We start from the raw sequence: 23,552 nt of genomic DNA, 5'->3' as shown, positions 1-23,552 counted from the left end.
TTGGCTCAGAGGGGACAGGGGTGAGAGTGGATAGTGAATTTGCAGTCGCAGAGGCAATGCAACAATCTTCCATAGTGTCTAGGATGACCTCCTGTCCTTTTGACTCCTATAAGGGGCATTTTTTTTCATGCCTAACTCCAGACAGCATGAGTTCATTTAAGCTTTAAGTACCTGTAGTGGAAGAGATAATGACATCGAGAAAGTAGATAGTCTTTTCTTTATGTAGTTACAAATGCTGTACTTAGAATAATTCAGCCAAAATAGGGTTCTTGGTTTTTAGCTAAAATAATTCCAAATAGTTACAATTTTTTTTGGAGCTATATAAAATATTTTTTAAGAAATGGAAGAATTTTATAACTTCATTTCCAAAATAATACTTTCATACCAATAAATTTATGTAATATTAATAAAATATAAGATGTGTCACTTGACTGAGAGTTTAAGTTATATGATTATGAAATGCCAACTGAGAAGGTATGTTTTTAGTGCTTTCGTAAAACTGGAGTGAAAACTCATTGTTCTTTTCTAGGGCCTGAGGCTGATGAAACTCCTGAAGTTTTGCCACACATAGAAAAGGTTGGTCTGTATAACAGAAATTAACTATGTAGATTGTGGATTTAGATTTTTTTAAAAATGTGTCAATTAAAGTATCAAGCTCATTTAGACCCTCACCTAGGCAGGAATATGACTAAACCATTTCAGTAAATAGAAATCTATTTTTGTCTAATCACCTCTTTCATATTTATTCTTCCTTATTGCTGATAAAAGTGTTTTCTTGATCTGTGTTTCTTATCCAGTACTGTAAGTCTCTTACTTTTTATCTAGAGTAGAAATACATAACTTATTATCAAACTAGTTTCTGAGATAATGTAACAAAGTTCCTTCCTGCTTTGGATTTGCTTTGTACTTGGTGCTATGGAGAATCAGAGGACTGTAGGATTGGCTGTGCTCACAAATGAACTCATACTTTCCTTAGGGATACTGGGCAATCAAGGACCTCCCCAAGCCAGCCCAGTATACCCATACCTACTTTTTTTTTTTTTTTTTTTTTGGAGATAAAGTCTCACTTTGTTGCCCAGGCTGGAGTACAGTTGTGCGATCGATCATAACTCACTGCCACCTTGGACTCTTGGGCTCGAGAGATCCTCTCACCTCAGCCTCCCAACTAGCGGGGACTACAGGCCCATACTGCCACACCCAGCTAATTTTTTTCTTTTAATTTTTTTTGTAGAGACTGGGTCTTGGCATCTCACCCAGGGTTGTCCCTGTAGCTTACTTTATCTCAGCCATACCTTACACATTCCTGCCTTCATGGTTTTGCTTGACTCAGGAGCCAGAAGATGGGAAATAACATAAAATTTGGAAACCAGATAGGTCTAGGTTCCAAGGATAACTGTTTATATCTGTAAGATAGGGACAGCGATAGCTGTTTTACAGGTATTGTGAGGACCGAGCAATGATGGTTCATGGTGTCTGGCACCTAGTTGGTGCTCAGTAAATGTGTGTTCCTCCATTCTTTCACTCCTTCACAAATCTTTAATTTCTGGCATAAGTACCTGTTCTTCTGTGGATCTATTTCAGATAGTTCTGGCAATCTTGACCAAAGTAACTGCTCCCTCTCTAGCATTCATTATTTACTGACTATATCATTATTTCCAAATCACTTGTACTCTATGATATTAATAGATCTTCTGAGGAAAAGGATTTTTTGGACAAAAATGTTTGGAGAACACTGTGTCCTAAAGTTCCCCCAATGCACATGGTTTGGGAAGTCCTGTCGTCCTCTACTGCCTCCATTTTTTTCTTCCCCAGAAAACTCATTTTTGCAAGACATTAGGCTTTGTATGTTATCAAGCAAATGGGTCTGCTGCCTGATGTGCATAGAAGCGAATGCTGTGGCACTGGCTTTTGAAGGGAAAAAAAAAAAAAAAGGCTTTATTGTGAGACAGGCCAGCAAGGAGACAGGAGAGGCAGTTCAAATTTGTGTCGTCTATTTGGGGTCTGGAACAGGTTTTAAGGGGCAGAACGTAAGGGAAAGGACTTAGGAATGTTGGTTTGACAGAGTCTGATTAGAAGGCTTCAAATGTGACCATTTACAGTAAGGTATATTTAGGTGGATTTTAGCACCAAATCTTCCTGTCCAGCAGACCTCTTGCTTCAGAAAGAGTACCAGTGGTCAGGTTCCAGTCATTTCTCAGTCTTCTTTGTTCAAGGTTGTGGCTGCGCTACATGACTTGCACTTTTGGCCCTGTTATACCTGCAAGATGACTTGACATTCTGTTACCAACAAAGTAGGGCCAGTTTGGGCTGGTTCTGTGGTTATAAATGGAACTGCTTGATATACACTAGTTTATGCCATTCATTTGATTTCATAAGTGTTCTATGACATTATATGTATTCTATTTAATGTCTTAGGTATTTATGTCTTGAATCTTTTTTTTTTTTATGTCTTGAATCTTAAGTTGGAAATAAATTGCTTTAGGACAGAGCCCAATGTATATACTTTATTATACCTGGTGCCTTGAATTTAGTAGACGTAAGGACTTCAAATAGTGGGGAGGCCTTGAACTGAGACTTAGAGAGTGAGTAGGATCTGGTTCTTGAATTTCTTGCATATTCCTTTTATCTTTCTGAGAAAATTATAGTTAGCATTGCTAACAAATAAATATGTTTGTTATTTAAGTGTTGTATGCTATTAATATATGCTGAGTACATAAAGATGGCAGGTAGAAAAGGACAGGAGGAAGAATAAAGTGGTTTTGCTTTTCTCAGTCATACCAGATTAGAATATTAGAAGGCTTACAAATTACCGCACATCCTGTCAAAGGTATGGTGGATTTGATTTTTGGAAAAAAACTAAAGTTGTTGAAACCCATTCTGTTATTTAAGGCCAATAAAAATTATTTAGTGTTTGAAAAATTTTCAGTGCCTTTAAAGCACCTTATTTTCTTGAATGGCTTATAAACTCATTCTGAAAGCAATTTCAAAAGAGGGATTCTAACAGTATTTTGAGTATTAGAAACTTTGTGAGGCTGGGCACAGTGACTTATGCCTGTAATCCCTGTACTTTCGGGGGCCAAAGCGGGCAGATCGCCTGAGGTCAGGAGATTGAGACCAGCTGGACCAACATGGTGAAACGCCATCTCTCCTAAAAGTACAAAAAATTAGCAGGGCATGGTGGCAGGCCCCTGTAATCCCAACTACTCAAGAGGCTGAGGCAGGAGAATCACTTGAACCCTGGAGGCGGAGGTTGCAGTGAGCCGAGATGGCCCCACTATACTCCAGCCTAGGTGACAGAGTGAGACTCCATCTCAAAAAAAAAAAGAAAAAAGAAAAAAAGAAACATTGTGAGAACAGGTATAACCTATTAAGGTGATGTCTTAGAGAAATAATAGTCATTTAGAAATGTTAAGTTTTTGTGGGGTTTTTTGCTTAAAATAACCACAACTCAGAGCCGTTCATTTACAGCTAGGGCTTGTAATATTTATACAGAACTGTACCCTCATTTCTTTACCTTTTCCCTCTGACCTTTTGTCCTTTGGCCTCTTTACTCTACATTTACTTATTCCTGCAAAGGTGGGGCAATAAAAAGAAGGTGAAATTTTGTTCCTAGTTAATAATTTTCATAAACCAAATAGGAAATTTTGGCAAGAAAGAATTTTATAACCATTAATTGCTATGAAGCTTTGAGATCATCTGTTAATTTAACTATCCATGCCATCTCTGCTTCTTCTGTTAGCACAGATAATTTAAACTTAAATGAATAATTTGCCATCTGTAATTATGGTCCAGCCAATTATGCTCTTGGTCTATTATTAAGCGTTTAACCATGTATTCAGTAATTAGTGATTTGGTATAGGAAAGCAATAAAGAGTATTCTTTTTATTTGTGGAAGAGAAGGAAAGTTGATGATAAATTTTGAGGGTAGCTTACAAACAAGATAAACTATAAAACTATAAAGTTTCATTTTAAATACTTTATTGTATATGCTGTAATGATGTAATTTCTATTTGTAATACCCAGGAACTAAGTGACGGCAGAGATTCTCCTGAAGTTAGCCTTCTCTCAGGCACTGCTATTACAGTATCTGATATGGTTGCTGTAAAGGAGACATCATTAATAGAGCCAGAGAAGATCTTAGCAGCACCAAATACATTTTTTGAGCCTAGAAAGGAAGTCATATTGACCGTGACTCCTGAAGAAACTAAGGATGAAGAAAGCTCTCTTGAAACCTTTGTGTCTGCCTTAGAAAGGTTACTTACATCACCAGAAAGCACCCAGGAGGAAAGACTGTTTGAATTAGTAAGTGATTTTGATCGTAAAGAATTGATGGACCCATTGAGTGACTCTCTTAGTTCCATATCAATACCTTTGAATGCCTGGTCGGCATGTCATAGAGATTCACTAGAAAATGCAAAGGATGATGCATTGCCAGCTGAGTTATTGGAAGCCCTGAACACATTGTCGGAAGCCAAGATGGAAACCATCTGTCACAGAAAAGAGGGAGGCAGCAGTCTCATTGCTAGAAATGAATGTTTAGAAGTGAAGTTCAATACGTCTCAGACCAATGAAGATTGTACACAAATAGCAGAGGTGAATTTTGAATTTCTTTGTTCTACTCCACCATTTGAACATGGTTCCAAGTTAGCTGAGCTATAGGACAGGCGTCTTTCAGTGGAGCAAGTAGCTGAAAATATGAGTCTATGATTTTGCCTTTTAAACTTCAACAAGTTTTCATTGTGTTAAAATCAAATTTATCCAAATATCAACACCCATAAGATACTTTGTGACTTGGAAGCATAGAGTGATCTTTTTAGAAGTTCCTAGGGTAGAGTTTTCTGGGAGTTAGGAAGTTAGAATAGACAGATTTCTTCCCAACAGGCCTGAGAAGACATATCATTACATTGCTTACATGTAGGAAGGAAAGATTTCTTTACTAAAATTTTCTGTTAGCTCAGAAAATCACTATGTCTACCTGGGTGCAGAGTACTGATGGGATACCCCACATTAATTTACATTTTGACACAGAATATATGCAGGGATGCCGGGGAGGGGAAAAAATATGCCTAGCTTAAGCAGAATTTTGCCTTCTATGTCTGAGAATACTGCCAGGTGGCATAGCTCTTGGGGTTTAGAATTCTTGTAGTATTATGCCTGGAAGCCCTGTAGTGGCCTATCACTCACAAAGTCCCTTTGTCATATTGACAGTTTCTTTGTTTTTAAAAATAATATTTATTGTTTTTTTCTTGATTATAATAATAATGCATCCTCATTATAAAACAAATTTTAAACCTGACAGAATTACACAATAATATAGTAACAAATATCCTCCACAATTTCACTCTTCAGAGATAATCACTGTTAACAGTTGGGTGTATCTCTCTCCAGTTATTTCCATCATATTCTATATTAGTTCATTTTATACTAATGGGATTATATTATATATAATGCCTTCCAACTTATTTTTTAAATTTAATAATATATTTTGTTTATCTTTCAATGTCAGCAAATGTAGCACTGCTTAAATCTTTTGATTTGTTGAATAGTATTCCACTATGTAAATATATTGTAATTTATTTAATCAATTCACTAATGATATCATTTGGATTGTTTTCTTTCTTTTCTTTTTATCTTCCGATTACCAAAATGTTTCTGTGAACATCCTTGTGAAGATTTATATAACAAAATGCTGAGCTCAGGTTGCAGCATACGTACCTGGAATAATACTGCATGAAGTTCTGGTTAACAAATCTCAAAACTGACATAGGATTTTTTAAAAACCAGAAAAAGAGAAACTAATTATGGAGATAGGGCATGAAGATTAAATATGGAAAGAGGGAATATGAGTAAAGTGTAGGAAATTATGATTGATATTAATACAGTGAATATGAATTTAGCAAGTCTTCAAAAGGAAAGAAAAAAGAAACCCTCTTAAGTAGAAAGGAGGCTTATTTAGAACAGATCAAATAATATACTCGTTTACTCAGCTGTAATAAAAATATGGAGCTTGTTACCTTTAGAAGCTTTGCAAGATGGATATGTAAGTAGGCTGAAGAAAGGTTTAGATGATACATATAAAGAATACATATGCTCATGGAAGTTAAATCTATAATGAATTATTAAGGGAAAGTTAGAGAACAATTCCTGATATACTGTTAACCTTTTAAAATCAATGTAATGGAGGTTATATACTATTTTGTTCCACAAAATATCACTTACTGCTGCTGTCAGATAACAAAACCCTAGGCTGAATAGTCCATTGATCTAGCCTAGTGTGACATTTCTAATGTTTTTGTAGATCTCTCATCATTCTACATTCCCAATTTCTTGCAAGATTAAAGCTCCCAGAGTGACCATAGATTTGCCCTTGAATTTTCAAAATAAATATTGATCAAAATCATTTTTTACTTATGCTCTTAAGCTTTTAAATCTGCATTGTCCTTTATTACATTAATTATTATAAAATCTTTCATTATGTCCACATATGTCTATGAATTCTTATACTTGCATCCTGTAATAGGCATTTTAATTTAATCAAAGGTCAAGACAAAATTTAGCTTCTTACAGTTTTAAGTTTTTTTGCAGTGTTGTAATTGTTTGTGGATGTATTTACTTATTTGCAGACTCTGCAAGACCCAGATCCATCTGGGTTGCAAACTTTGACTCATCAAAATATCACTTCTTGTGAACCACTAAGTAATAAGAGAAATTCACATTCAGTGACAAATAGCTCTGACCAGGAAACTGCGTGTGTGTTGAGAAGATCATCCAGACTAGAAAAACTGAAAGTAAGCAGAGATGCAAAGTACTCAGATCACATATATAAGATGCCAGAAAAGATTTTACCAAAAATCCTTGGCTGTGAGGACCTAACAAATAATAACTCTTCAGCTCAGAATTTCAGGTATGCAGTGAAATTATGTGTTTATCTCCAGGAATGCTGTAGACATTATAGATAATTATGTGCTTGGGGTCAGGGTCAGTATACAGTTAACACAGGGTAAAGAGCTTTATTTTTTATATTATTGCTTTTTTTATTTTGCAGCTTTTGGTCAGTGCCATACCACACAGTAAGGCTTTTTCCTTGCAAAGAGCCTGCATCTTTTTCTCTAGAGGGTGAATAGAGTGGATAGTGACATGCCAACTTGGGGAGTGAAGAGCAGGAGATTCAGAATACTCGCACTTGTAAATGACTAATCCTAAAGAAGAAAAACCCACAGGTAGTGCAAAGAGGGGGCTAGAAGCCATGATGACTGGCATGCCTGCTGCAGAATTACCTGCAGGAGCCATCTCCATTTTAAAAACTGCCACGCCACTTGAGAACAGCTCAGTAAAATACCCTGGAGTTTTAATATTATAGTCAAAATTTGGTATAATTCTCTGTGAATGTTTGTAAAAACCATTATAGCCATTTTAAAAATACATTGTTTTTCAAGAATGCAGGATCCGGCTTTAATGATTGATAGTAAAGAGAAGAATATGCATTCACGCAGGTTCAAGAATGGAAAACAAATCAGGAAAAATGAACAATTTCCAGGAAAAAAAGGTGATGCATAGTTTGAGTATTTTTCTATTTCTTTTACAGAAACAGAATTTTGGTAGAAAGGATTCAGAGATTATCTTTCTCAACTTTCTAATGTTATTGATAAGGAAACTGAATTTCAGATAGTTAAGGGTTTTTCCCAGCATCATACAGCTCATTAGTAGCATAATTGAGAATTGATCCTGAACTTCTGACTCATAGGTTAGTACTTTTTTCTATAATTCTGCTTTGGAAAAACAGTAGTTACAGACCTCTTTTTAAATTTACATGTGTAACCAACCTAGCATAAGGCTATGAAAAAGCGTATTAGGAGGAATAAAGGAAAGGACAAGACACAACTGTTATTTTCTTAGATCTTATTTCTGTGTTCCTATACCATCCAAAAGATTGAACTAAAAAACTCTCAGAAGCAATAAGAGAATCTAGAAAATACTATTTAAAAAATAATAGATAGTGGAACAACTGGCAAAACTGAAATATGGGTTGTAGATGAAAAAATAATATTGTATCAGAGGTAAGTTTTCTGAATTTGATAATAATACTGCAGTGATATAAGTGTACATCTTTGTCCTTAGAAATACACATTAAAGTATTACTGAGTAAAAGGGCATGATGTATAAAAGTTACTTTTTATATATACATGTGTCTGGATGCATATGTATCTGTAAAAAAGAATGGTTTAAAGTCAATGGTAAAATGTCAACAAGGGGTGAGTCTTTTGTTCTATTTTTACAACTTTTCTGTAAGTCTGAAATTATTTCAAAAGAAAAAGTTTTAAAAATGTGATAAGCTGGAGTCAACAATTAATGCCTTTCACATATATGTATCCATGAACTTGTTAGAAAATGTAAAAGATTATCTCATTTATAATTGTTACAAAAAGAAAATACTTTTATAACTAATAAGAAATGTGTCATATTTATAAGAAGAGTTTAAAAATTCTACTGAGGGATGTAAAAAATACTTGAATAAATGGAAAGAAGAACCTTGTTCTTGACTAGAAAGATTCAGCATTGTAAGAAGGTTCTCCCTAAATTATTCTAGAAATGCATGAGATCTCATCAAAAACAGATTTTTATTTATTTGCTAAATTTTTTGTTTTATTTTGTATTGCTTTTACAGGGATAGAGAGTAGCTATGAGAGAGTTTCAAAGTAATACTAAATATCACCTAGAAAAGTAAATATGAAAGACTAGCCAAGAAAATTCTGAAAAATAAGAACAAAAAGTTAAGAGTGGCAGGACCTTGTTCTCCATAATATGTGAGCATATTAGAAAGCTACAGAAATTAAAGTCATTTGACACTGTAGCAGGAATAGACAGATAACTCAGTGAAACAGAATAGAGAGTTTAGATGTAGAAGCCAGCTACAGTGAGACATGGGACAGATATGTAATATAGATGGCATCTCAAATTGTGGTGAAAAGAAAGACTAAGCAATAAGTAGTAGAAAACACAAACAAAATTGGGTTTCCATAACATTCCTTACACTAACTTTAATTTCAGATTGATCAAAGATTTAAATGAAAAATTAAAGTTGTAGAAGAAAATGTAAGTGAATCTTGCTGTAACCTTGGTGTGGAAAAAGTCTTTTTAAACCCTCTTGGTTTCTGAGGTTAAAATCATAAAATTAACTGCATACCTTTAAAATAATGGTAAAAATTCTTTTAAAGAATGATAAAATTAACTACATACATTTAAAAAAATTGTATAGAAATATACCCTAAAGAAGAATCAAATATTAAATAGCTAAGAAATATTAGCATCATTTGACAAGGGTTTAATGGCATTAGTATGCAAAAAGCTCTTATGAAACAGTAAGGATAAAGAACAGGGGGTGTATGTCATGGCCTTAATGGTGGTGATGGTTTCATGGGTATATACTTATCCCCAAGTATATTGAATTGTATACATTAAATAAATATCCCTTTTTACATGTCGGATAATAATAATAATAATTAATTTAAAAATTTTAAACTGGAGGAAAAAAGTAAAAAGAACATGAATAGATAAGGAACATGAACAAGCAGTTTACAGAAAGAGAAATACACACACACACACACACACACACAAACACACACACATACACATAAGCACCTCAATCCATTCCTATTGGTCTAGGAATTCAAGTTTGAGTTTTGGGAGGACACCATTCATTCTATAACACCTTCATTGGTGAATTCTCCAAAATATATAAGGGGGAAATAATACCAGTTCTCCACACAATTCTTCCAAAAAATTAAAGATGAAGAAACTCTTCTCAACTCATTTTAATGAGGTCATCATTAAACTGACACCAAAATCAGAGACATTATAAGAACAGAAAATTAGACTAAATATCCTTCATGAATATAGATGCAAAAATTCTAAATAGGCCAGGTGTGGTGGCTGATGCCTAGAGTCGCAGTATACTGGGAGGCTGAAGCGGGTGGATCACTTGAGCCCAGAAGTTTGAGATCAGCTTAGGCAACATGGCGAAACCCTGTCTCTACGAAAAATGCAAAAAATTAGCTGGGCGTGGTGGTGCGTACCTGTAGTCCCAGCTACTCAGGAGGCTGAGGTGGGAGAATTACCTGAGCCTGGGAAATTGAGGCTGCAATGAGCCATGATTGCACCACTCCACTCCACCCTGGGCAATACCCTGGAGAAGAATATGGAGAGCAAGACCCTGTCTCAGAAAAAAAAATTCTAAACAAAACTTGAGCATATCAAATCCAACATTATATAATGCATCATGACCAAGTGGTATTTATCCTAGGAATGCAAGATTGGTTTTACACTTGAAGACCAATCGCTGTAATTCATTATATTAACAAGCTAAAAAAGAGAAACCATATGATCATCTCAATAAATGCACAGAAAGCATTTGACAACATCTAACACATCTGTTCCTAGTGGAAATTCTCAGCAAACTAGGAATAGAGGGGAAACTTCAACCTGACAATGGACGTCTACAGAAATCATACAGTTTTATACTTGATTGTGAAAGACTAAATGCTTTCCTCCTAAGATCAGAAAATTACATAATTATAATATAACAAGTACAGCTGGCACAGACAGATTTGGAAATAAAGACTGCTTTGATTATGGTAAGCATACAATTTGTCTAGTGGGAAAAGAATGCTTTGTAGTCTGGTATACAAGAAGGTAGACTCAAAGTTCAGCAGTTTAGTTTGTTATGCAGTGGGACTGAATCAAGGGAGTCAAAAGGCAAGGTAGTTTTATGTAGTCTATTAAGAAGGCTGCTGCAGTACTCAGTTACCTTTGTGAGGTTTTAGGATGGAGCAGGTTAGCTAGATAAAAATTGGAAAAGCTATCATCAAGCTATTCTGAAATTCAGAAAATCCAAATGAGTATTGCCCTCCAAATTGACAGGATTTGGAACATGTAAATGAGGAGCTTCAGTATTTTAGGAGGCACAGTGGAGAACTGATACTTGATATACATTATCTGGAAAAGTATTTTAATCATGCATTTCTGCTGACTTAGTAAATAAAAACTATTGCAAAGATCAGGCTATGATTCTCTGCTTAATTTCATTAATTTATTTTTAGCAAAGAAAGAGAATTTTGCATTCCTTTTTCCAGTCTCACTGGGATTAGTTTTTGTATCTTATATGCCGCTGAGATTTTCTCCTCATGGTTTTGTAAGACATCTGGTAATATACCGTTTTATTAAATTTGATAATATATTATTCTAGGTTTAAATAATCATTTTCACCAGAACTTTTAAGAAGATTATCTGTTAGTCTTTTCATATATGCACCTTTCATGGGTTTTCAATCAACATACACTGTTTATCACGGTTTATAGTTTACTTCAAATATTTTAAAACTAGTGACATTTGTCTCTTTTTCCTTTTTGTATGTAGATAATATTATAGTTGGGTTAATGGATGAATATTCTCATAATATAATATACTTTACTTCTAGACTGTTGACTGAGTTAATCCTGTTACCTATGTTCGTAAAGTTTGTAGTCTGAAATCGGTGGTTTGTAATTCATATTCCTTCTGATATTCAAATAATGATTTTTTTCCTTTTGTTCATTCCCTCATTTCAGAAAAAATGAAGGTGAACAAAATATCTCTTGGTAGCATTAACCGGAGAAACATTTTTGGAGAGAACTTAGTATATAAGGCTGCTCTGAACGATGATGCTGATCTTGTTCATCATTGTATAAAAAAAGGTGGAAATGTTAATCAGCCAAGTTATGCTGGTAAGTTAGGATTACCACCCACAGTTATCTTAAGAGTGGTTTGTAGTTTCAGCTGAATCACTCTTAGGAAAGTATAGCAAAGTGAGCCTAAGGTAAGTTCCAAACAGAAGACTTTCAGGTCATTTTCCTATTTAAGTAGCTCCTCACCATTATCTTTCAGGGAAGAGGGCAGGATGAGAAGACTGGGTGGCAGGAGAAGAGCATTATGTTTCTCCTTCAAAGATTATGCCAGGTGGGTTATGTGCAGTGGCATCCAGAAGGTACCTGGGGCTGGCTTTGCAAGGTCATTGTTACTATGAGACTCAGCCTTGAATGAAGGAGAAACACTGGAAGAAACTGATGGTGCACTGAGCTATAGGGGAAAATTCATGATGAAATGGTAGATGTACAGCAGGAGCAGTGGCCAGGGAAATGGAAAGAATACGGTATGAAGTACAGAGCTTGGGACAGGGAGCTCAGAAAGAGCAGTATTTCTGCAAGGCTGGGTCACTGGGACAGTCTTCCCTGTGGGTAGAATGTGACATGTTGTGCTAGAGAAGAGTGATTGCTTAAAGGTACTTACACTGAACAATACTTGGACAGCCTGGATGGTGCTTTTGGGTGTCCATACTTTTCCATACTTGCTCAGTTTAGAAACAGTGCAAAGAGTCTTACGGTGCACAGAGATGGCACAGTAAAATCCATGGACAAGCAGCTGATTTCAAGTGCACCCCCAGTACTTTACCTTAGCAAGGCCTGGGTTTACACTATAATCAGGATTTTAACAGGATATTATTTTAAATGTCATACCCAGGTCATAGCCCTATAACCCTCAACGTTGGATCCTTATTTGCCAGCCACAGCACTTACTCTCTTGATTTCAAGAGATATGTGGTTCTTTCTGTTGGTATTCTTTGTCTGCCCATTGAGTTCAAGAGTAGCCCTACATACAGCCAGTTTTGACTTTATGGATTTCCCAAGCATCTCTTAACATGTTTCTTTTTATTAACCTTTTCTTTTTCTGTGCCATTGTTAACATTCTCAGTGACTGTTCCCTTCTTGTCTTCAGCCAGTTAATATATACCTTTTCCTCATTGTCCCAGGTACTTCTGTGACCTTCATGAATTCTTTATCCCTATCATATTTTCCTGCATTTTGAACTTACTTGTTCTCTACTTTTCCTTCTTACTTTGCGTCTTAGCTCTATCTTTATTTCTGGCTACCACATCCCACAGAATTACAGAGGACAGTGTTTCCATTTTCAACAGAATCACCTGCAAAGTTTGTTTAAAGTGCAACCATCATTTCACCTCCCAAAACACACACACACACACACACACACACACTCTCTCTCTCTCTCTCTCTCTCTCTCTCTGTCTCTCTCTCTCTCTCTCTCACACACACACACACACACACACACACACACACACACACACACACACTCTCTCAGTAAAGGTCAAGGACTGGCAAGAGCTGTATGACCTCTAACATGTTAGTTCGATGTAGTGAGCTTTTACATACTGTTTACATACCTTCTATGTATCAGATGCTGTGAAAACAAAAAGATTAATAATCTCCAGTAGGAAGATTTAAGTGTACTTATTTTGTGGTACAATTAAAAAAGAGGCCCACTGCCCTGTGAGAAATGAACAAAATGTAATAATGGACCAATGGTCTTTTATATGTAACATTTTGAATTTTATGAGTCCTCACTTACATTTTATGAAATTTTGTCTGTGATTAAAAAACAAATTGCAGGGAGCTCAGAAAGAGTAATAATTCTTTTTCCAAAGGCAAAGGTGACAGTCATGAAGTAGGCTAAAAAAAACTCTGAATACTCAAAATAGATCACATTTTAAGTTTTTGCCAAAAACCTCTGAGATCAATGCCTTGAGCTTTATTTTATGCAGAACTCTTTCTGATTCCTATACCTGTAACACATTAGAAATGAAAAAGAAAGGTTGGCCCAGACCAGGGTATTAATAATAGCCTGAAGTTTAAGTCAATAACAAAGCAAGAAATAGATAACATAAAATATGAGAGACAAAACTGTTTAGGACTATGTAATGTAGAAAGGAGTGTGCGTTATTCTTCTGTGAGTGTTAACAATGGCTACATTACAGCATATAACACATTTTATTGTGATTGTAAATCTTTTTTAAAAATGTATTATATTATGTTCTCTTTAAAGGAAATTTATAACTATATTCATGTTTTAAAGATATTTCCTCCATGATAGTTAATTTCTTTTTTTAAATAAGTTTTTTTGGGGATCTCCCAACCTGCAGATTTGGGAGGTAGTAAAAGATCTGTTGTAGAATGTGTTCCATCTTTATTTTGGAGGGGTGGTTTTACAATGCAGAAGGCATAATCCTTAAGGGAAGGAAAAGTCTCTGTTACACTTGATTTCTTTCTGTAATCTGTAGCGACTTCTGTGGTCTTCAGTGGCTTTCTCTGCAGAATAAAGCTCCTTCTGGCTTTATTGACACTGGGAATTTCTTTCAACCCTGAAACTGATAATTCTTCCTTACTGAGTCATCCTTGTTTAAGTCTCACTTCAGGTAGCATTCATTGTTTTTTCTGGAATTGGACACTATTTACTTTTTACTTTTAATGGATACATAATTATTATATAACATAACTATGTATTATATATGGTATATATTATAAATATACATAATTATACATATTTATGGGGAACGATGTGACTTTTAAATACATGTATACATTGTGTGATGATCAAATCAGAGTAATTAGCATATCCAACACCTTAAACATGTATCATTTCTTTATGGTAGGAACATTGAAAAATCTCCTTTTCTAACTATTTAGAGACATTCAATACCTCTTTGCTGACTCTAGTCACCCAACTGTGCAATAGGATACCATCACTTATTCTTCATTTCTTTGTGTGTGTGTGTGTGTGTGTGTGTGTAACGGAATCTCACTTTGTTGCCTGGCTGGAGTGCAGTGGCGTGATCTTGGCTCACTGCAACCTCTGCATCCAGGATTCAAGCGATTCTTCTTCCTCAGGCACCTGAGTAGCTGGGATTTCAGGTGCCTGCCACCATGCCCAGCTAATTTTTGTATTTTTAGTAGAACCGGGGTTTCACCATGTTGGCCAGGATGGTCTTGATCTCCTGACCTTGTGATCCACCCGCCTCAGCCTCCCGAAGTCCTGGGATTACAGGCGTGAGCCACTGCACCTGCCTCTTCCTCATTTCTAATTGCAACTTTGTACCCATTGACCGTCTCTTCCTAATTTTTCCCCTCCCGCTACTCTCCTCACTCTGTAGTAACCACTATTCTATTCACTGTTTCTTAGGATCAACTTTTTTTAAAAAAATATTTATTTATTTATTTTTTATTATACTTTAAGTTCTAGGATACATGTGTACAACGTGCAGGTTTGTTACATATCTATACATGTGCCATGGGACTGTAAACTAGTTCAACCATTGTGGAAGACAGGGTGGCGATTCCTCAAGGATCTAGAGCTAGGATCAGCTTTTTGATTCTGCATATGAGTAAGAACATGCAGTATGTGTCTTCCTGTGTCTAGGTTATTTCACTTAACATGATGTCCCCCAGTTTCTTCCATGTTGTTGCAAATGAAAGAATTTTGTTCTTTTTTGTGGCTGAATAGTATTCCATTGTATACATATACCACATTTGCTTTATCCATTCTTCTGTTGATGGACACTTAGGTTGAGTCCATATCTTGGCTATTGTGAATAGTGCTACAGTGAGCATGGGAATTTAGATATCTCTTTGACATATTGATTTCATTTCCTTTGGATATATACCAAGTAGTAGGATTGCTGGTTATGGTAGTTCTATTTTTAATTTTTGAGGAATCTCCATATTGTTTTCCATAATGGCTGTACTAATTTATGTTCCCACCAAAAGTGTAAAGGTTCTCTTTTCTCCACATCCTTATCAACACTTATCTTTTGTCTTTTTAATAATTGCCATTCTGACTGGAATGAGGGAGTATCTCATTGTGGTTTTGATTTGCTTTTCCCTGGTAGTCAATTATGTTGAGCACTTTTTTCATATACCTGTTGATCTTTTGCTCATTTTAAAATATAATTATTATTATTATTTTTTGGCTATTGAGTTGTTTGAGTTTCTTATATATTCTGCATATTAACCCCTTGTCAGATGCATGGTTTGCAAATATTTTCTCTCATTCTGTAGGTTTTCTCTTTACTCTGTTGATTGTTTTCTTTGCTGTGCAGAAAGTTTTTAGTTTGATGTAATGTCATTTGTCTATTTTTTTTTTATTTTGTTGCCTGTGCTTTTAAGGTCTTATTCAAAAAATTATTGCCCAGTGTCATGAAGCATTTTTCCTGTGTTTTCTTATAGCAGTTTCATAGTTTCAGTATTTACATTTAAGTTTTTAGTCCACTTTGAGTTGAATTTTGTGTATGTTGAAAATAAGGATCTAGTTTTATTCTTCTGCATGTGGATATCCAATTTTTCCAGCCCTATTTATTGAAGAGACTGTCTTTTCCCCAGTGTGTATTTTTGGCACCTTTGTTGAAAAGCAGTTGGCTGTAGATGCGTGGATTTATGTCTGGGCTTTGTATTATGTTATATTGGTCTGTGTGTCTATTTTTATGTCAATATGATGCTCTTTTCATTAATAGAGCTTTGTAGTGTATTTTGAAGTAGGGTAATGTGATGCCTCTACCTTTGTTTTTTAAAAATTTTTTGCTTAAGGTTGCTTTGGCTGTTCGGGGGTCTTTTGTGGTTCTATATGAATTTTAGGTATTTTTTATTCCTGTGACGAATGTCATTGATATTTTGATAGAAATTGCATTGAATCTATAGATCATATTGAATCTGTAGATTATTGTGACAGAATTAATTATTCCAATCCATGAACATGAGATACACTTACCTTTATATGTGTCCTCTTCAATCTGTTTCATCAATGTTTTATAGTTTTCAGTGTAGAGATCTTTCACCTCCTTGGTTAAATTTATTCCTAGGTATTTTATTTTTTGGTAGCTATTGTAAATAGGATTGTTTTCTTGCATTAGTTTTTTGGATAGTCCACTATTTAGCATATAGAAACACTGCTTTCTGTGTGTTGATTTTGTATCCTGCAAGTTGATTGACTTTACTAGTTCTTGCAGTTTTTTAGTGAAGTTTTTAGGACTTTCTATATATAAGACCGCATCATCTACAAGTAGGGACAATTTGACTTCCTTCTTTCCCATTTGGACACCTTTATTTTTTTCTTTTGCCTAATTTCTCTCACTAGGATTTCCAGAACAATACTAACTAGAAGTGGTGACTGGCCATTCTTGTCTTTTTCCAGATCTTAAAGGAAAAACTTTCAACTTTTCCCTCTTTCATATGAAGTTAGCTATGGGTAAAAATAAAACCCATATATGGGATTTATTGTATTGATATACATACCTTCTGTACCTAATTTGTTGAGAATTTTTATCATGAAGGGATGTTGAATTCTATCAGATGCTTTTTCTGCATCTTTTGAAATGATCGTATGGCTTTTGTCTTTCTTTCTGTTCATGTGATATATCACATTTATTGGTTTGTGCATATTAAATCACTCTTGTATCCCTGGGATGAATCCCAATTGATCATAGTGAATAATCTTTTTAATGTACTGTTGAATTCAGTTTGCTGGTATTTTGTTGAAGATTTTGCCCCTGTGTTCATCAGGGATATTGGGGATTCATTTTTAAGCGCCTCCATCCCCTGCCCCATCATTGACTTTGGATCCCTCATGCTTGTATCTTGTTTTCTTTGGGAATTTTCTTCAGTAACTTTAAAATAGGATACTGGGTTTTCCTTGGAAGCCATATGTTTACTTTTATATTTACCTTATCTTTCAGTCATTCTGGGCTCAAGGAGAAATGTGATATTTGCTTGTGGTTATTTTCTCATTTCTATAGTAAACATTTTAGTCTTTTTTTTTTTTTTTTTGAGATGGAATCTCACTCTTGCCACCCAGGCTGGAGTGCAATGGTGCTATCTCGACTCACTGCAACCTTCCCCTCCCAGGTTCAAGAGATTCTCCTGCCTCAGCCTCCCGAGTAGCTGAGATTACAGGCGCTTGCCACCACGCCTGGCTAATTTTTTTATTTTTAGTAGTGATGGGGTTTCACCATGTTAACCAGGCTGGTCTTGAATTCCTGACTTCAGGTGATCTGTCTTTCTCAGCCTCTCAAAGGGCTGGGATTACAGGCGTGAGCCACCTTGCCTGACCCATTTTCGTCTTCTTTAGGAAACTAATTTTTATTGTAGTTTGAGCAAAATCTAGACAAGGAAAGGAAGTTTTATAGGAGGAAAATCATCATCTGCATTCCAAAGTTAATGACTTTTGAGTTTCTGGTACTTAATTTTTCGTCCCATCTAACTGGGACCTGTGATATATAATCAGGTTAACCAATGTACATGTTGGTAAGCAAATTTTCACTAGTTCACAGGTTCCAGAACCTAAACAGCAGTGAATTCATACCTTCTATAAGAAACAGTATTTGGAGGAAACAGTTTTTGTATATACATTTTAAAAATAGGTAGTTTTAAAATATTCAAAAAGTTCACGTGACCTGTTTATCCATATAACTAATATCTCGATTCTACATGTTTATTTTATCAGATACCTATCCATCTTGAAATCTCTCTGTCCATCCATCAATCCATCTTTATTTTGATGCATTTCAAAGAAATTATAGACATCAGTGTGTTTTACCACTAAACACCTCAGCATGAATATTATTAGAGTTCAGGGGTGTGTGTGTGTGTGTGTGTGTGTGTGTGTGTATGTGTGTGTGTGTGTTTTCTCAGGTAACATTTTCATATAGTGAACTACAAATCTTAATTGTGCCATCTGATTAATTTTGACAGATACACTATCCCAGAAAGTTTCCTCATGCCTCTCTTCAGTCATTCCTTACTCTCAAGATGCCACTACTATTCTGGTATTTTTCACTCTGTGTTAGTTTTTCTTCTTTCAGTATTTCAGCATATTTCACCGCTAAACATGATTTTAACTATAGGTTTTTGTAGATGCTCTTTATCAGATTGGGGAGTTTGAGGAGTCTATTCTTTTTTTATATATATACTTTAAGTTCTAGGGTACATGTGCACAATGTGCAGGTTTTTATATAGGTATACATGTGTCATGTTGCTTTGCTGCATCCATCAACTCATCATTTACATTAGGTATTTTTCCTAATGCTATCCTTCCTCTAGCCTCCCAGCCCCCCACCCCCCAACAGGCACTGGTGTGTGATGTTCCACCCTGTGTCCAAGTGTTCTCATTGTTCAGTTCCCACCTATGGGTGAGAACATGCAGTGTTCGGTTTTCTGTCCTTGTGATAGTTTGCTGAAAATGATGGTTTCCAGCTTCATCCATGTCCCTGCAAAGGACATGAACTCATCCTTTTTTATGGCTGCATAGTATTCCATGGTGTGTATGTGCCACATTTTCTTAATCCAGTCTATCATTGATGGGCATTTGGGTTGGTTCCAAGTCTTTGCTATTGTGAATAGTGCCATAATAAACATACATGTGCATGTGTCTTTATAGCAGCATGATTTATAATCCTTTGGGTATATCCCCAGTAATGGGATGGCTGAGTCAAATGGTATTTCTAGTTCTAGATCCTTGAGGAATTGCCACACTGTCTTGCAAAATGGTTGAACTAATTTACACTCCCACCAACAGTGTAAAAGCGTTCCTATTTCTCCACATCCTCTCCAGCATCTGTTGTTTCCTGACTTTTTAATGATTGCCATTCTAACTGGCATGAGATGGTATCTTATTGTGGTTTTGATTTGCATTTCTCTGATGGCGAGTGATGATGAGCATTTTTTCATGTGTCTGTTGGCTGCATAAATGTCTTCTTTTGAGAAGTGTCTGTTCATATCCTTTGCCCACTTTTTGATGTGGTTGTTTGTTTTTTTCTTGTAAATTTCTTTGAGTTCTTTATAGAGTCTGGATATTAGCCCTTTGTTAGATGGGTAGAGTGCAAACATTTTCTCCCATTCTGTAGGTTGCCTGTTCACTCTGATGGTAGGTTTTTGTTTTGTTTTGTTTTGTTTTGTTTTTTGCTGTGCAGAAGCTCTTTAGTTTAGTTAGATCCCATTTGTCTATTTTGGCTTTTGTGGTCATTGCTTTTGGTGTTGTAGTCATGAAGTCTTTGCCCATGCCTATGGCCTGAATGGTATTGCCTAGGTTTTCTTCTAGGGTTTTTATGGTTTTAGGTCTAACATTTCAGTCTCTAATCCATCTTGAATTAATTTTTGCATAAGGTGTAAGGAAGGGATCCAGTTTCAGCTTTCTACAAATGGCTAGCCAGTTTTCCCAGCACCATTTATTAAATAGGGAATCCTTTCCCCATTTCTTGTTTTTGTCACATTTGTCAAAGATCAGATGGTTGTGGATGTGTGGTGTTATTTCTGAGGCCTCTGTTCTATTCCATTGGTCTGTATATCTGTTTTGATATCAGTACCATGCTGTTTTGGCTACTGTAGCCTTGTAGTATAGTTTGAAGTCAGGTAGCGTGATGCCTCCAGCTTTGTTCTTTTTGCTTAGGATTGTCTTGGCAATGTGGGCTCTTTTTCGGTTCCATATGAACTTTAAAGTAGTTTTTTTCCAATTCTGTGAAGAGTCATTGGTACCTTAATGGGGATGGCATTGAATCTATAAATTACCTTGGGCAGTATGGCCATTTTCATGATATTGATTCTTTGTATCCATGAGCATGGAATGTTCTTCCATTTGTTTGTGTCCTCTTTTATTTCGTTGAGCAGTGGTTTGTAGTTCTCCTTGAAGAGGTCCTTCACATCCCTTGTAAGTTGGATTCCTAAGTTTTTATTCTCTTTGTAGCAATTGTGAATGGGAGTTCAACATGATTTGGCTCTCTGTTTGTCTATTATTGGTGTATAGGAATGCTTGTCATTTTTGCACATTGATTTTGTATCCTGAGACTTTGCTGAAGTTGCTTATCTGCTTAAGGAGATTTTGGCCTGAGATGATGGAGTTTTCTAAATATACAATTATGTCGTCTGCAACAGGGACAATTTGACTTCCTCTTTTCCTAATTGAATCCCCTTTATTTCTTTCTCTTGCCTGATTGCCCTGGCCAGAATTTCCAACACTGTGTTGAATAGGAGTGGTGAGAGAGGGTATCCTTGTCTTGTGCCAGTTTTCAAAGGGAATGTTTCCAGTTTTTGCGCATTCAGTATGATATTGGCTGTGGGTTTGTCATAAATAGCTCTTATTACTTTGAGATACGTTCCATCAATACCTCGTTTATTGAGAGTTTTTAGCATGAAGGGCTGTTGAATTTTGTCGGAGAGCTTTTCTGCATCTATTGAGATAATCATGTGGTTTTTGTCTTTGGTTCTGTTTATGTGACGGATTACATTTATTGATTTGCATATGTTGAACCAGCCTTGCATCCCAGGGATGAAGCCTACTTGATCATGGTGGATAAGCTTTTTGATGTGCTGCTGGATTTGGTTTGCCAGTATTTTATTGAAGATTTTTGCATCAATGTTCATCAGGGATATTAGTCTAAAATTCTCTCTCTCTCTTTTTTTTTTTTTTTTTTGAGATGGAGTCTCGCTCTGTTGCCCAGGCTGGAGTGCAGTGGCCGGATCTCAGCTCACTGCAAGCTCCGCCTCCTGGGTTTATGCCATTCTCCTGCCTCAGCCTCCCGAGTAGCTGGGACAACAGGCACCCGCCACCTCGCCCGGCTAGTTTTTTTGTATTTTTTAGTAGAGACGGGGTTTCACCATGTTAGCCAGGATGGTCTCGATCTCCTGACCTCGTGATCTGCCCGTCTCAAAATTCTCTTTTTTTGTTGCTTCTCTACCAGGCTTTGGTATCAGGATGATGCTGGCCTGATAAAATGAGTTAGGGAGGATTCCCTCTTTTTCTATTGATTGGAATAGTTTCAAAAGGAATGGTACTAGCTCCTCTTTGTACCTCTGGGAGAATTTGGCTGTGAATCCATCTCGTCCTTGACTATTTTTGGTTGGTAGGCTATTAATTATTGCCTCACTTTCAGAGCCTGTTATTGTTCTATTCAGAGATTCAACTTCTTCCTGGTTTAGTCTTGGGAGGGCGTATGTGTCCAGGAATTTATCCATTTCTTCTAGATTTTCTAGTTTGTTTGCGTAGAAGTGTTTATAGTATTCTCTGATGGTAGTTTGTATTTCTGTGGGATTGGTGGTGATATCCCCTTTCATTTTTTATTGCATCTATTTGATTCTTCTCTCTTTTCCTCTTTATTAGTCTTGCTAGCAGTCTATCAATTTTGTTGATCTTTTCAAAAAACCAGCTCCTGGATTCATTGATTTTTTGAAGAGTTTTTTTTTGTATCTCTATCACGGAACCTATTCTTAATGTGCAGAGTTTTCTTTTAAATCAGGTAGATGCTAGCTTTTCTCATGTACTTTTGCTACATCTATTGATATGGCCATATAAACTTTCTCCCTTATTTCACTACTGTGGTGAATTAGGTTGATTGATTTTCAAATGTTAAACCAACCTTACATTCTTAGAATAAATGGTATCTGGTCATGATGTATCATTCTTTTTATATATGGCTGGATTTGATTTGGTATAGTAAGGGTTTTTGCATCTACATTCATGAATAACATTGGCCTATAATTTTTTGGAGGTGGATAATTCTTTTGTCTGTGGTTTTTTTGGGGGGGAGCTAATGCTTTTGTCTGGATCCTTTTTATCAAGATTTACTAATATTTTGTTAAGGATTTAAAAAAATCTATATAGGTATATAATAAGTAGTTTATAATATTTTTACAATGCCTTTGGTTTTGGTATCAGGGTTATGCCGGCCTCATTAATTAAGAAATCTTCTCACCTCTTCTGTTTTCTGAATGAGTTTGTTTAACATTGAGGTTTTTTTAAAATTTATTCTTTCTTAAATGTTTGACAGAATTAGGAGTGAAACCATCTGGGCCTATTGTTTTATTTGTGGGAGAGTTTTGATAATAAATTCGTTAATAGGTATAGGCTATTCAGATTTTCTATTCCATGTTATATCTGTTTTGGTAGGTTGTGGCTTTTTTTTTTTTAGCTGTATTAATCAATTGTATTGATTTTTTTCAAGGATTGATTTATGGCTTTTTTAGTTTTCTTTGTTATTTGTTTTATACTTTATTGATTTCTGCTCTTTTTCTGCCTTCTACTTATTTTGGCTTTTTTTTGTTCTTTTAGCTTTTTAATAAGGTGGAAAATAAAGTCACTGATTTTGTGCCTTCTTCCCTAATATAAGCATTTAAAGCTTTAATTTACCTCTAAGAACTACTTTAGTAGTTGTGTCTCACAGATTTTGGTACGTTTTATTTTCATTGTAGTTCAGTTTGAAATATTTTTAATTTCTCATATGCTTTCTTCTTTGATCCAGTGATTATATTAGAAGTTGTTTAATTTTTAAATGTCTGGATTCTCCAGATACTCTTCTGTTATTGATTTCTAATTTGACTAAAAAGAACATAAAAGATATATTTTATATGATTTTAACCTTTTTCCATTTATTGAGAATTGATTATTGCATAATGTGTTATCTCCTATGTTGAATATCCCAGGTGTACTTGAATGTTTATTCTTTAGTTGGATGTAATGTTTTACAAATTTCAGCTAGGTAAAGGTGTTGATAATGTTGTTTAGCTCTTCTATGTCTTTATTGATTTTATGTCTTGTTGATCTACTTTTTTTTAGAGACATGTTAAAATCCTCATAATTGGGATTGTGGAATTGTCTGTTTCTTCCTTTGATTCTGGCAGTTTTTGCTCCTT

At 35.5% G+C, this 23,552-nt stretch overlaps 1 protein-coding gene across 1 annotated transcript in view; it reads left to right on the top strand.

Moving 5' to 3' along the window:
• The window catches only part of ANKRD31 (ankyrin repeat domain 31), a 160,681-nt gene that overhangs the window by 41,183 nt on the left and 95,946 nt on the right, over nucleotides 1–23,552 (top strand). The window contains exons 6-10 of the mRNA XM_025388455.1: nucleotides 530–576; nucleotides 4,024–4,593; nucleotides 6,624–6,904; nucleotides 7,437–7,546; nucleotides 11,604–11,759. Coding sequence (XP_025244240.1) covers nucleotides 530–576; nucleotides 4,024–4,593; nucleotides 6,624–6,904; nucleotides 7,437–7,546; nucleotides 11,604–11,759 — 1,164 coding nt within the window. The remainder of the gene's footprint in view (nucleotides 1–529; nucleotides 577–4,023; nucleotides 4,594–6,623; nucleotides 6,905–7,436; nucleotides 7,547–11,603; nucleotides 11,760–23,552) is intronic.

Source organism: Theropithecus gelada, chromosome 6, assembly GCF_003255815.1.
Source record: "Theropithecus gelada isolate Dixy chromosome 6, Tgel_1.0, whole genome shotgun sequence".
NCBI classification, from domain to species: Eukaryota; Metazoa; Chordata; class Mammalia; order Primates; family Cercopithecidae; genus Theropithecus; species Theropithecus gelada.
This window is presented reverse-complemented; position numbering and strand designations above follow the sequence as displayed.